General features: G+C 42.1%; 1 protein-coding gene across 10 annotated transcripts in view; it reads left to right on the forward strand.

Moving 5' to 3' along the window:
* Positions 1 to 13,500, forward strand: part of ARHGEF7 (Rho guanine nucleotide exchange factor 7) — a 91,616-nt gene that overhangs the window by 48,232 nt on the left and 29,884 nt on the right. For all 10 annotated transcript variants that reach the window (XR_014563387.1, XR_014563388.1, XR_014563389.1 and 7 more), the window contains exons 11-18: positions 1,762 to 1,821; positions 3,212 to 3,358; positions 4,569 to 4,655; positions 6,065 to 6,143; positions 7,513 to 7,652; positions 8,089 to 8,313; positions 10,632 to 10,725; positions 11,514 to 11,603. Coding sequence is in view for 7 of the 10 variants with exons in the window: in XM_083735260.1 (XP_083591386.1) it covers positions 1,762 to 1,821; positions 3,212 to 3,358; positions 4,569 to 4,655; positions 6,065 to 6,143; positions 7,513 to 7,652; positions 8,089 to 8,313; positions 10,632 to 10,725; positions 11,514 to 11,603 (922 nt within the window). In the remaining 3 variants the exon portion in view is untranslated. The remainder of the gene's footprint in view (positions 1 to 1,761; positions 1,822 to 3,211; positions 3,359 to 4,568; positions 4,656 to 6,064; positions 6,144 to 7,512; positions 7,653 to 8,088; positions 8,314 to 10,631; positions 10,726 to 11,513; positions 11,604 to 13,500) is intronic.

Genomic DNA, 13,500 nt, shown 5'->3' on the forward strand with positions numbered 1-13,500 from the left:
CACGCACCTGACCATAACACGCACGCAGTTTTTAGAGGAGGAAAACAAGAAAAAAATATTCTAAATGAAACAGTGGATGTATGATTTTTGTGGTTCATGCTGTGGCCACAGACATGTGATCTGACAGTGAGTTTGGGGTAGCCCAATACAAAAATCCTGAGGATCCATGTGGATCCGTGCTTTGTAACCACGTTTTAAGTGGGGAGGGAAGGAAAAACACTCAAGGGACAAGGAGCACATGTGGGGGGTGTGGAGAAGGATGCTGCGAATAATGCAGGAGAGGCTCCTCTCCGGCTTTGCTCCTTTAAAACAAGCAGGCTCTGCTTCTCTCCCTCCTCCCCGGCAAGAAAACCACGATAGTAATCACTCTGAGACAAATCAAGAAAAATTGTGACCAACACTCTCCCCAAACAAGCGCAGTGAGGTCAAAACACACACACACACACACACACACACACACACACACAGAACTGGCCCTAAAGTCGCAGGGCGCTGGGAGAGCGCAGGGGCGCAGGGAGAGTGAATGGAAGCAAGAGAAGGAGAAGGAGCCCTCAGACACAGAGAGACACACAGAGTGTCAATCCTAAAGTCGCAGGGGCGCAGGGAGAGTGAACGGAAGCAAGAGAAGGAGAACGATGACTCACACACACACAGACACACAGTGTCAATCCTAAAGTCGCAGGGGCGCAGGGAGAGTGAAGGGGAAGCAGGAGGAGGAGAACGATAGCTCAAGCACACACACACACACACAGCCCCTACAGTGGCTAATCCAAAATCGGACAGCAAAAAACTGCAGGCAGGGACAGACAGCACGGGGTTGTTTTAAAGCAGCCAACCCCGCTCTGCTTCTCTCCCTCCTCCCCGGCTCTGCTAGCTGACAGGAGCCGCTTACACCCGCTTTGCTGTTTCAAAGCGAGCCACGGACTGCTCACGACTGCAGCAAATTCCCCCGCCATCTGTAGGCATTCACTCCATAACACGCACAGACATTTTCCCTTACTTTCTAGGAGAAAAAAACTGCGTGTTATGGAGCAAAATTTACGGTATTTTTAAATTGTGCGCCAGGGAAATCTTGCTCAAATTGTATTTATAATAAAGGTTAAAGACCCCTGGACAGTTAAGTCCAGTCAAAGGTGACTATGAGGTGCGGTGCTCATCTTACTTTCAGGCCGAGGGAGCTGGTGTTTGTCCACAGACAGCTTTCCAGGTCATGTGGCCAGCATGACTAAACTGCTGCTGGCACAGCAGGACACCATGATGAGTGCCAGAGCACACAGAAACGCTGTTTACCTTTCCTCCGCAGCAATACCTATTTATCTACTTGCACAGGCATGCTTTCGAACTGCTAGGTTGGCAGCTGGGACAGAGCAATGGGAGCTCACCCCATCGCGCAGATTTGAACTCCCGACCTTCCGACCAGCAAGCCCAAGAGGCTCAGTGGTTTAGACCACAGCGCCACCTGTGTCCCCTAGGTATTTATATAGAAGTGAGTGAAGGATACAGATTTATGGCCAGTCCATCAGGCAAAGTGTCACCAGACCAGTGGGAGGGAATAGGCTTATTTAAAATAAAATTTGTTCTCTAGATCTGACATGACCTGATCTAAAGGTTTGTTGCCTTTAAAGCAGCGAAGGTGTGAGAAATGTATCTTAACATTTGATTTATATATAATACCAGAAGAATGTGTAAACCTTGTATAGAATATAAAGTAAGTTTTGTTCCTTTCATATTACATATAAGTATCTTTTAATATTCTTTTAGGATTATCATCCAGACCGGCCTGACATTCAGAAATCCATGACAGCTTTCAAAAACCTTTCTGTAAGTTACATAGGTGATAGATGGCAACATACTAGTCTAAACATCATACAAATAGCGTATCAAAGTCACGAGAGCACTTTGGGTGGGTATCATGAGGGAACAGTATTTAAAGATGAATCGCTATGGAAGAATTTTTAAAAAGATGGTTCCACTGGAAACTCTGGTCTGGGTTCAAGGGACAGACAATTTATAGGATAAAAGAGGAGTCACATGGTACTACATGAAATACCATGACTCAAACCTTTGCATATAGAAATCTGTCTGAGTGAATTCAAGTACTATAAATCCATATAAGGATGAAAGCACCCATGTTGTGATTGATCCACATAGCCAGCTTCCTGTTTGATTGTGTGGTGTTAGGCTGCCTACACATCATACTTCCCATGGATCATGGCACGCCAACAGAATTTAAATGTGAATCTGGTCATTCAGAATGCAGAACCAGCAGGTGCTTTTCCTGTTTAAATTAGATATACTCCTCCTATGCAAATGCTTAATGTAGCAAAGTAGTTCAAGGCAGACAAATTTGAGAAAGCGTTCTGCAGTTGAGGTTCACAGAGGGAAAAAGAAGCAAACCCCTGTGTGCTGAAACTCTTTTAAAAAGTTATTTGTGCTTGAAGTTTCTTGAGCAGCTTCCTTTGTTTAGGATGTTTCACACGTTTCACACACCCTGATATGGCGATAAATGTCCTATATAATGTAATCCTTGGGTGATAATTGATTGTGTTCTCTATTTTACTGAGCACAGTGAATGAAAGCATATGTATATAGCCCTTTGAAAAATATTTCAGTTGTTAAAAGAGGACAAAAAGAATTGGTAAGAAGTCAAACCAAGCGTTGGAATAGTTTGTGTAGAAACAGCTTAAAACCAAAACACTTGAAACGTCAGACTAGGACAGCTAAGTCATTATAACTGATTATACTTTAATAATATTTTTTCAAGTGCCTATAGGAGCTATATGTTATACATGAAACAGTTAAGTAGAGACAACCCCTACCCATAGCTTGCAATCTTAATGACACCTTGAGGAAAGGTAAGAGATGAACATTAAGGGATTTTTTTAAAAAAAAGTCAAGGGAAAACAAAACTGTTTGGTAACCAGCTGTCCCACTACTGTTGAGGTGCCTCAAGTTTCTATTTTGGCTTCAAGTATAGACAAGCCTTTAAAGCAGCAATGATGCAACTCATAGCTGTCTTAAGTAAAAAAAAGGGTAGTTGGGATTTGGTGTTCTGGAGAGTTCAAGATGCAGTTACGTCTGTGAGTGTCTCCCCTCTTCTACAGCCAAATCAAATGAAAAGACCCAGGCATGGTACTGAGTAACTGTTGTTTCTGGGCTGTTTCAGTTGTGCTTGCATTCTGGCTCATAGTATTTTCTCCTGGTCCAATAGGCACAGTGTCAAGAAGTGCGGAAAAGAAAGGAGCTTGAACTCCAGATACTAACAGAAGCTATCCGCTGCTGGGAAGGAGAGGACATTAAAACACTTGGAAATGTTATTTACATGTCACAAGTCATGATTCAGTGTGCTGGAAGTGAGGTAATGCAGCTCTGTTTAAAAGAAAACCTGAAGTGGTTGCCGCCCCTCTGTCGTGTTCGCAGGCCCCTATCCATTCCCCCTAACCAGTCCTCCAAACTCTGGAAGAACCTGGCAGGGATAGGGAGAGGACGCAAGGTGTTGCAAGTCACAAGCCAAACGGTAGAAAGCTGCCACCACCTCCTTTCCTGGGTCAACCCTCGAATGGGGTCCAAGGAGGAGAACCCCCCTTAGATATTTACTGGGTTGCCCAGACCTGTGTCACTGTACCGTGACGCAGACAGAAATCCAACAGATATATGCACCAAGGGTCAGGCACTAGTTTAGCTTCTCCGGCAAAAGGCACAAAATACAAAAGGCAAAAGTCCTTTTCCAAATTTATTGAAAAAGCCACTTAGAAAGTAAAAACTTGCACATTTCTTGGAAGGTTACAAACAAAAAAATAAAAACATTGTACTGTGCAATATAGCTAACTACAACATACTCACAAAGCATCAGTATTTCAAAGCATAGCAAGAAGTCACAAAGTCCGTTCTTCTGGTCAAACGCCCTCAGGTGAACGCCAGGGCAAGATAGTCTGCAATTTGCATCTCAGTTCCCCAAACTTTTATCCTTGAGAATCCCACGTGGAGAAGGGGTTTAGGGACCAATCATTTCTTTAGGTTAATTACCAATGGCTGTATGATGGGACTATATCTCCTGATTGTCAGGAGGCCAGCACAGCTGAACTTTGTTTATGCTCAAAGAACCTTGAGATCAAAAGACCGCTTCTTTGTTCCCATACTTTTCTGACATGTACCAGGCTCTTGAGTCTGAGCCCCCAGCTTCCAGAATTTACAAATCAGATAACATCTCCTTCCTGCCCAAGTCAGGATGCAATTTGATTCACATTTCTAAAGACAGGGAGGTTTGCAGTTAAAGAACCTAGACATCCATTCCCAGAAATCCACAGTTTTAACTCCTCCACCAACGCCTCACTCTTGCATGAACCAGAATTTAACATACTAAGATTTCCCATCTTCACTACACCGCCCCCCCCGGATAATCTTGATTTTATAAAATGCCTGACATGCCTTAATATTGTTACTTTAGTAATATTAACACATACCAGTGTTTGCGATTACAATATGCCATATGAAATTTTGTTTTGTCACTTAATTGTAACTTTGTATTTTAATGATTCGCCTTCTCTCTCTCTCTTTTTTTTAATAAGGAAAAGAATGAAAGATACCTTCTTCTCTTTCCTAACATATTGCTCATGTTGTCCGCCAGTCCTAGAATGAGTGGGTTTATCTATCAGGTAAAAGAACTTTTAGTATAACTTTTTCTTCATACTATGTTTATGTAATCTTTAGCTTTTGGAACATTTGTATCATATCCTCTGACTGATCCTATAAGGCAGAAGTGGGCAACATTATGTCTGAAGGCCAAAATGACCCTCTAGGCCTCCCTCCATGACCTTAGGACTCCCCCTCCCCCATATCATGCCCCCTTCACCACGCCTTCTTGGCACCCTCAAGTACTTTTGTGTGGCTCAGATGTGGCCTTGAATTGCGATAATGCCTCTTGCTTCGTTGGAGATATATACACAAAGGCTGACTTTTGTGTGACTGGAATTAAGTCCACCTTACAGCAGCAAGAGTCACTTGTTTGTTTGTTTGTTTGTTTGTTTGTTTGATTGATTGATTGATTGATTGATTGTTAAATTTCTATACCGCCCTTCATCTGAAGTTCACAGGGCGATTTGCAATATAAAACCACCAAAAAGTGCCGTAATAGGAAACAAAAACAACCCATCCCCACAGTTTAAAATGCTATAGTTTGTTCGTTTACCGTATTTTTCGCTCCATAAGGCGCACCTGACCATAAGGCGCACCTAGTTTTTGGAGGAGGAAATCAATAAAAAAAATATTATTCCCTCCCCCCCCCCCCGAGCCCCAAAGAGCAGCGTGTCTGCTTCTCCCAGAGCTTCTTTGGGCTGGTGGGGGAAGCCTGGGTTCCCCCCCCCCCAGCCCTGACAAGCTCTGGGAGTATTCCCCACCTCCCACAAAAGTCTACAGGAGCCACGCACCCTTTAAGGAGCACGCGGCTCCTGCAGGCTTTTCTACGAGGAGGGAGAAGGGACTGACTGGCCCCTTCAGTCCCTTTTCCCTCCTGGGGAAAAGCCCGCAAGAGCCGTGCAAAAGGCCTATTCTCGTGTTGCTGCCCTCTCTTATGGAGGAGGCGCACTCCCTTTTGCTGCTTCCACCTCCAGCCACCATGAACATACAACCTCTGCAATGTTGCTCACAAGAAAATGTGGTCCTCAGTGACTGAAAAAGATTCCTCAGCCTGCTGTTATTGTGGTAGAGGAGCAAGTAAGAAGCATAAAGGCGGCACTGTGGATATTGAACATAAACCACTCCCCAAGAGCAAGCTGTGTCCCAATCTTTGCTTAACCACCCCCTGGCTCAAAAACAATTCATACATTTGTTTTCATTCACTGAATGTATTTTAGGATTTATCAATGTAAATAAGCTCACAAAAGTTATTAATCTGCTGGGGGCTGGCAGAGGAGAGACCGAGAACTCCCTTCTTTTTGTTTGGCAGAACGCTTGCTTCCCTGCATGCAATTCCTTGTCACCCATGGCTCCTAGGCTAGTGCTTAAATACAAGGCTGCCGTGTTTTTGGATTTTGTTTAAAGAACAGTTTGATATATCTGTTTTTAGGGGAAATTGCCGCTAACAGGCATGACCATTGCAAAGCTAGAAGACAGTGAAAATCACAGAAATGCATTTGAAATATCAGGTAATGTCCTTGCGCTTCCCTGTCTGGTTCTGTTTGTATCATTTTATGTGGCAAAAGCCAGCTTGAAAAAATAAGTTACAAGACAGTTTTAAGTGACCTTTCTGGTCATACTGTTTATAATTTATTCATTTTTAAAATAGTATGTGGGTTGTTTTTTTTTAAAAAAAAGAACTCAAGACAGGCTTCGTCAATAAAAAAATTAGCAGTATACCAGTAAAATAACAATATGGTCTCAATGCCTGGATTTGTAATCCACTTGATCACTGGGCTAGCAATCACTTCAAGCCTTCAGCCTGCACATGCGAGGGCAAAAGTGGGTAGAGGAATAGGAGTATACATGTCAGCCCTGCTCCAATGCCTCCTTTTCCTCCACCCTGATCTTCATACGTTTTCTGCAGTGCCCATTTGTGTGTCCCTTTCCCTCTTTATATTTTTGCCGTCCGGCTGAACACCTGAAGAGGGCTTTAGTGGAAGAGGATTTTAGTGCCTTCACTGCACTCCCCCCCCCCAAAGCTCTTGCATACTGATTGGCTGTTCCAAAAACAGGGCAACACAGCTAAAAAGGTCCTCACCAAAGTCACAGTAAGTCAGGGGTGGGGCGTTTGGAGCAAGGCTTCCTCAGCTGATCCCAGAGAGATTCACTAGAGGAACAGATATTCTGATGCACAGGGCCCAAGTCAGTGGGTGAGGAACACATGGCCCACCGTATAATGCTGAACTACAACTCCCATCATCCCCAACCATTTGCCATGTTGGTTGGGACTGATGGAAGTTGGAGCACAATAACATCTGGAGGGCCATAGGCTCCCCACCCCTGATTTAGAGTTCCAGAGGTCGAAATCAGCACCTTGAATTGTGCCTGGAAATTATACAGCACGGGTATATTGAGACTTAACACCAGCTAAAACCAGAGCAAGCCATATTCTCTGCTAAGCAGAGTTAGCTGACCGTAGCACTCCAAACAAGAGTGCTGGTTCTTGAAGATGTAGTGGTGATTCTCTGTGAGGTGGCCATCGTTGTGCAGGTATAGTAGTGGTTCATAGGGAGAGAAGCCCTAAAAATATGTATTTGTATTTGTAACCTGCAAACCTCCCATAGTCTGTAACCAACTATTACTCATCCTTAAAGGGACAAGAGAAATCTTAAGGAATGCTTGTTTAACTGGAAGCATTCTTCTTTTCTCATTCCCAAATTGTGGTAAGGTGATGATGTGGAGGAGACACCAGATTCAGGAGAAGTGCGCTGTTCCTTAAGAAGCAGAATATGTTCATTTGTTTGAAACACGAAAGCGTTTTGCCGTGTTGGCTGTTGCTAATGTGAGAATTCAACACAACCGCTCTCTCCTTCTGTATTTTCTGTTGGGTTCCAGGAAGTATGATTGAACGGATATTAGTATCTTGTAACAACCAACAAGATTTGCATGAATGGGTAGATCATCTGCAGAAGCAAACCAAAGTGACTACTCTTGGGATGCCTGCTATTAAACCTCATTCTGTGCCATCTCACACGGTAAGAAGCCACCAGCCTTTAGTACCATTGGGTTTAAAATAGGTCATTTTTTCCTGTGTTCCTGGAGACAAACGAATGCATCCTGATAATTTAATTGTAGTCAGTGTTGGAGCTGTGTTAAAGTAGGGTATTCATGAAATATTGTGATTTGTTTGGGGGAAAAGAAACACTTTGTGTTCGGGCACAAAGATAAACCAAACACTGATTTCTTTTGTTTGCAGCAGGTAGAAGCATTCACATTCAACCATAGCTCATTTTAAACTATGGTTTAATGTGATGTGCTAACCATACCATAGTGTTAATAGGTCCAACAAACCTGTTTTTAAGTCTTACTGCAGCAAATTTAATAATGAAAGCTTACTGGTGTAGGGTTATACATGGCATTCCCTTTTGATTGTTCTTTCTTTGCTTGTGTGATGTTTGTTCATTTTGGCAGCTTCCTTCTCATCCTGTAACACCATCCAGCAAGCACGCAGACAGCAAGCAAATGCCCCTGACTCCAGTATACCACACTCTTCCACATCCTTCACATCATGGGACGCCTCATACCACTATAAACTGGGGACCCCTGGAGCCTCCTAAAACTCCTAAGCCGTGGAGTTTGAGCTGCTTGCGGCCTGCACCTCCATTACGGCCTTCAGCAGCACTCTGTTACAAAGAGGTGAGCATGTACAACCCAGTGAGAAGTCTAAATTCTTTCCAGGTCAGAATTCTATATGGATAACATAAAGGATTCCAGCTGAGATTCAGCTTGCATTGAGTCAGTCACAATTAACCAAGGCTGTGATTTCTAGTGAGTGGGAATATCTAATTTGACTTTGGAACACCATACACTTTTTCTCTTCAGCCACGTTTCTTACTGGAAGAAAGGATGGGGGGAAATATTTAATAGAAAGAGTAATGTTCTTGAAATGATGATGGATCAGACACTAGGGAAAATGTGTCCTGTGTGTTGGCATATAAAAAGCAAATCCTCCTTCGGTTGCGCTTTCACTGTCTCCAGGCCACATGCAGTTTTCCTCAGCCAAAATTTAGTATTGTAAAAATAGAAATCGAGACAGCAGGGTTCCTGTTTGCTCTGTTTCTGAATTTGCACAGGCCTTCTGTTTTCACCAGTAGTTTTTGCCCAGCAAATGTCTCTTGTAGTTTAATAGTTTAAGCGGGTTTTATTAATAGCAGCTCCTAAAATCGACACCCACTCATATCTTTAGAGCAGCAAGATTATATAGGAGTTCAAATTTTTTTTGTCTTGGTGCTTTCCTCCTCCAGTGCAGTTTGGAGGAAGATTACAATGGAGATTACTTTCAGTGCAAACCATTAGTATTATGTGCAAACAAGGAATCTTGATTTGGAACAAACAATGGCTCAACAAGCCAGCTTCATATGAAGCTTGGAAACTGAAAGTAAAATAGACGTAAATCCTTCCATCATACAGGAGCGGACTGGGGAGTACATGAGCCCAACACTTCACTTGGGCTTATCCACATAGTGATAAGCCCATGGTTCAGTGTTAGAGGCAAAGCAGCCCAATGGCTTATCAAGCAAACCATGGTGACCAGATACTGGGCTCATACACGTTCCCCTCTTCTTGAATATTCAGATTCCTTCTCTCCCTTTCTGATATGATCAAACCATAGTTTTCTGTTACATCGGAGCCAGGCAAAATTTGATCAAACTGGGAAGTGAGGGAGGAGGAGGAATTGGGTATGCATGAGCAAAAGGGCAAGGAGAGACCCAGTGTGCAAACACATTTGACTCAGGCCATTTAGTAGATTTCTTTCATGTTTTTCCACCACTTCCTTGTCCACTTTTTTAACAGACGTCTAGTTTACAGACAGACTAGTTTACAGACGGAATCTTGGAATTCCTCTAAATTAGCTTGTTTGCTCAGCAGAACTGAAGTGCTCTGTGTCTGTTGGTCTCCTCTTTACAGTATTCTAATTTAATGCACAGGGTTGTATCATCCTATTAGCACAATAACTTCCACCTGTACATTGGAACTTCTCCTCTCCTCACCTGTGCATCTCTACCTGCTTTAGGGCTTCTGGAGCAGATTTGGGGGTCACACAGGGAGAGGAGGGGGAGAGGAAGTACCTTGGTGGGGGCGGGATGATTTCACTGGATACAGCTGGAAATTTATTATTTGTCAACTGTTGGAAGCCAAGGAAATGTGCTAAGTTGAACTCCCGAGGCTACATCCACAATAGAAGGCCGCGGCTGAATTTAGACACATCAAAGAAGCATTTCAGTTTAAAGCGTTGTAAATTTAAACAGGGAAAACAGGTAGAGAAAAATAGGACTTCAAATCGCCATCTGGTGGCACAATGTTATATCGCACATACAACACATATACAGTCATACCTTGGCTCCCGAACACCTTGGGAGTTAAAAGTTCTGGCTCCTGAACTATCGAAAACTGGAAATGATTGTTCCAGTTTTCAAATGTTCTTTCGGAAGCCGAATGTCCGACTGGGATTCTGCGGCTTCCGATTGGCTGCAGGAGCTTCCTGCAGCCAATCAGAAGCCATGCTTTGGTTTCCAAACATTTCAGAAGTCAAACGGACTTCCAGAATGGATTCCGTTCGACTTCCGAGGTATGATTGTAAATCGCTTTTCTTTACCAGTCTAGCTGAGTCCCATGTGTCAGAAGACCAAAACCGGCTTATCATTTCTCCATCAGATTCTTATGATTCTTAAGTTGTGATTTTAAATTGAAGTTATTTATGCAAACTTGATTTTTGTTAGCTATGTTTTGCACTAATATAAAAGTTGAATATAAACATTAATCAATAAAGAAAAAAATTATTGTTATGTATTTCTAGGCAACAACCCAGAATGGGGAGAAATGGTTCACATGAATGAGAGTTTGTAATAATGAATTGCTATTCTATTGGTGTGTTTTGATACCTTGACACAAGTAGGTTTTCACTGTGTTTGTGTGTATCTATGTGTTTCCCCCCCTTTTTCTTTTAACTCCAGGATCTCAGCAAAAGTCCCAAAACCATGAAAAAACTACTGCCCAAGCGAAAACCTGAACGGAAACCATCAGAAGAAGAGTTTTCGCTGAGAAAAAGTAAGTGTGTTTTGCTGTGTGGGCGAGTGAAAGCTTTTCATTCCTTCTGCTTAGTCCAAAAATTACTGTTGTTAAACAACTGGGAATCAGAATCTTTGCTGATTTACTGCAAACCTCTTGGATCTACCATTAGATACCAATACCTTCTGCTCACCCTTGGCTCAAAATCTATATCATTCAGCTTAAATGTACAAGGTCAGTGGTTATATGGCTTGCTCTTACTTCCTTTCATAAATGCAGGTATAATGAGCTGTACACATCTAAGTCACATTCAGAGCTAGGCCCATTAAAATCAGTAGACTTGAATTAGTCCTGACTAACTTAAAAGTCCATTGATTTCTGCGCATCTAATCTTGAGCAGACTCATTTGGATACAGCTTAATGTTCTGAACGCCAAGGCAGCAGTCACCATTCCACAGTTAGATGTTGCTAACAGGACTGCCCTGTGATAGGCAAGCGTTTTTACATTATCACAACAATAAATTAACATTTCACACATTTTGTTGCGTTGAATGATACCATGCTGGCGAAGCGGTAGGGTCTAGCAGCACCATACTAGCAACAATAGTCACTGTGCGAAGTCACCTAGGAGAATCACCTAGGGGTATACAGGATTAGTGGAGATAGGTGCTCATGCAGCAGGTCAAGACCCAGGAAGACAGGATGCCATGGCCATGTTGACATAAGACAGTTGATGCTTTCAAAGGTATGTGTATGGGATTGGTGCGCCAGCTGCTGCATCTGTTAATATTGTCTTGAATTGACCAACACCTTTTTATTTTCTGCAGGTACTGCTGCATTAGAGGAAGATGCTCAGATTCTAAAAGTCATTGAAGCTTACTGCACAAGTGCCAAAACGCGCCAAACATTAAATTCAAGTAAGTTTTAGAAAAAACATAAATAACATTACAACTGTCCTACTTATTCAGTAAGCAGTATCTTTAGTGGTGATTCCAGCTCTTCTCCTTCATCTTCTTTTGGCTGACAAGTGGCATGTCAAGTGATTATCAGATAAATGTGCTAAGAATAGCACAGGTAAAAATATTTGCAATGATGTAAATACAGCTTGTTCTGCATAGTGGCGCAAGTTTGGCAGGTGACATTTTGTGGTCGTTTGCACCCCACACTCGGGACAATTTCCAAGATTCAGCCATCGGAGAAGCACTGTAAGGGTCAGGCCTGTGAACAGAGCAGTGACTGCCATGTTTTCATACTGGATTTCTCGAATTAATGCATACTAACATTTTCGTTTTGGATATTTGTGCCAACACTTGTAGTCCATGCACCCATTTGTTTTAGACTTACCCAACTGAAGTCACTGGAAATGCCACAGGGCTATTCTAGAATAAGAGGACTGTAAACTACCATTCTAAACCAGTATTTTCTAACTGTTTGCTTGCTAAGGTGTGGTTCGAATTGGAGGCACACTTCAAGAGACGCTCAGAAAGATAAATGTTCATTTTCTCGGTCAGCTCTTAGAATAGGGAACAGAGATCCTTCTTTCAACTTTGCAGAGGCAACCCATTTAATAGCCTTCTGCCATTTCCGTTGTCTAATTAGCCAAGTTTCAGAGATAGTGCCTTTCCGCTCCAACGTGGGTTGTGATAGGCATTTCCTGTACATCCTTACTTCCTCTGTTTGGGATGATGTCACTCCCCACATAATGGAGAAAGAAGATATATAAGTTGTCTAAGGACTGTCTTCTCTGAGAGGTATAAAGTAGTGCATGCAAGGCACACATCACACTCTCTCGTGCTACAGTTTGGAAATTGCTGCCATAAGCATTTCAGCCCTACTCTAACCTTTCCACTTCTGGAATAATATCCTTACAAACTTCGTACATTGTCATGGTTTTATATGTTAGCACAGATGATGCTGAAGCCCATCCTAAATGTTCATTTATTGATGCAGCAAGTCTTAAAAAACTATTCATTGTGCATAAAACTTGTGTCTAAGAACAGGTGATCTTCAATACCCTAAGTCAAAAATTTTCTTTTTAAGAATGGTTAAGTGTTGATTGTAGGGCATCATATTCAGTGAGATGCGCATTTTTCAAAGGCATTTAAGAGACATTTAGTTTTACTTTTTTAAAAAAAGGTAATGGGGCATAAACAACTAATAGCAGTTTAAATTTTTTTTTGTTACAGATATCAATAATTCCCCTTTATTCCAGAAAAAAATATATGTATTTTTGTAAATACCTGTATGTTGAGCAAAGCTGCTGTTTTCAATTACTCAGATATATATCCAACTTACACTGTGTCTTGAGGACCCAGGTTATTTAATCTTAAACAAGGCTGCAATGGTGGAGATCCTCTATTGTAAGTAAAGCATTGCACCTATCAGGAGAATCTGCCAGCATGTATCACATCTACATAAGGGAATAAAATACTCTTTGGTTTATTCCAGTTTGCACAGTTTTGCCATTAGTCTATAAAACTAGTTTACAATCTATATTTCCATGCTCCAAATTCGTCAAATAGTTTGCTATTGGCAGAAATCAATGTAGACATTGGTTTGGGTTTTGCCTATTAAAACTTCTTAAGCCTTACATTTAATCAGGTTTTCAGCAACATGTATTGTTGGGAATATCTAATGCCAGTGCCAGTCTTACTAGACTCGGAGCTAAGACTCTCATGCTGCTTGCTGCTTTGGATCATTAATCAGAGGTCATACGTGTCCACCAATAATTGAAATTTGACCTGTTTAAGTCTTAGGAATTTATTGTAGGACTACTTTTTAGTCTTTTCATATTTAGATTTTCTGGCTAGAACC

The sequence above is a fragment of the Podarcis gaigeae genome (genome assembly GCF_964106915.1).
Source record: "Podarcis gaigeae genome assembly, chromosome: 4".
In the NCBI taxonomy this organism is placed as follows: Eukaryota; Metazoa; Chordata; class Lepidosauria; order Squamata; family Lacertidae; genus Podarcis; species Podarcis gaigeae.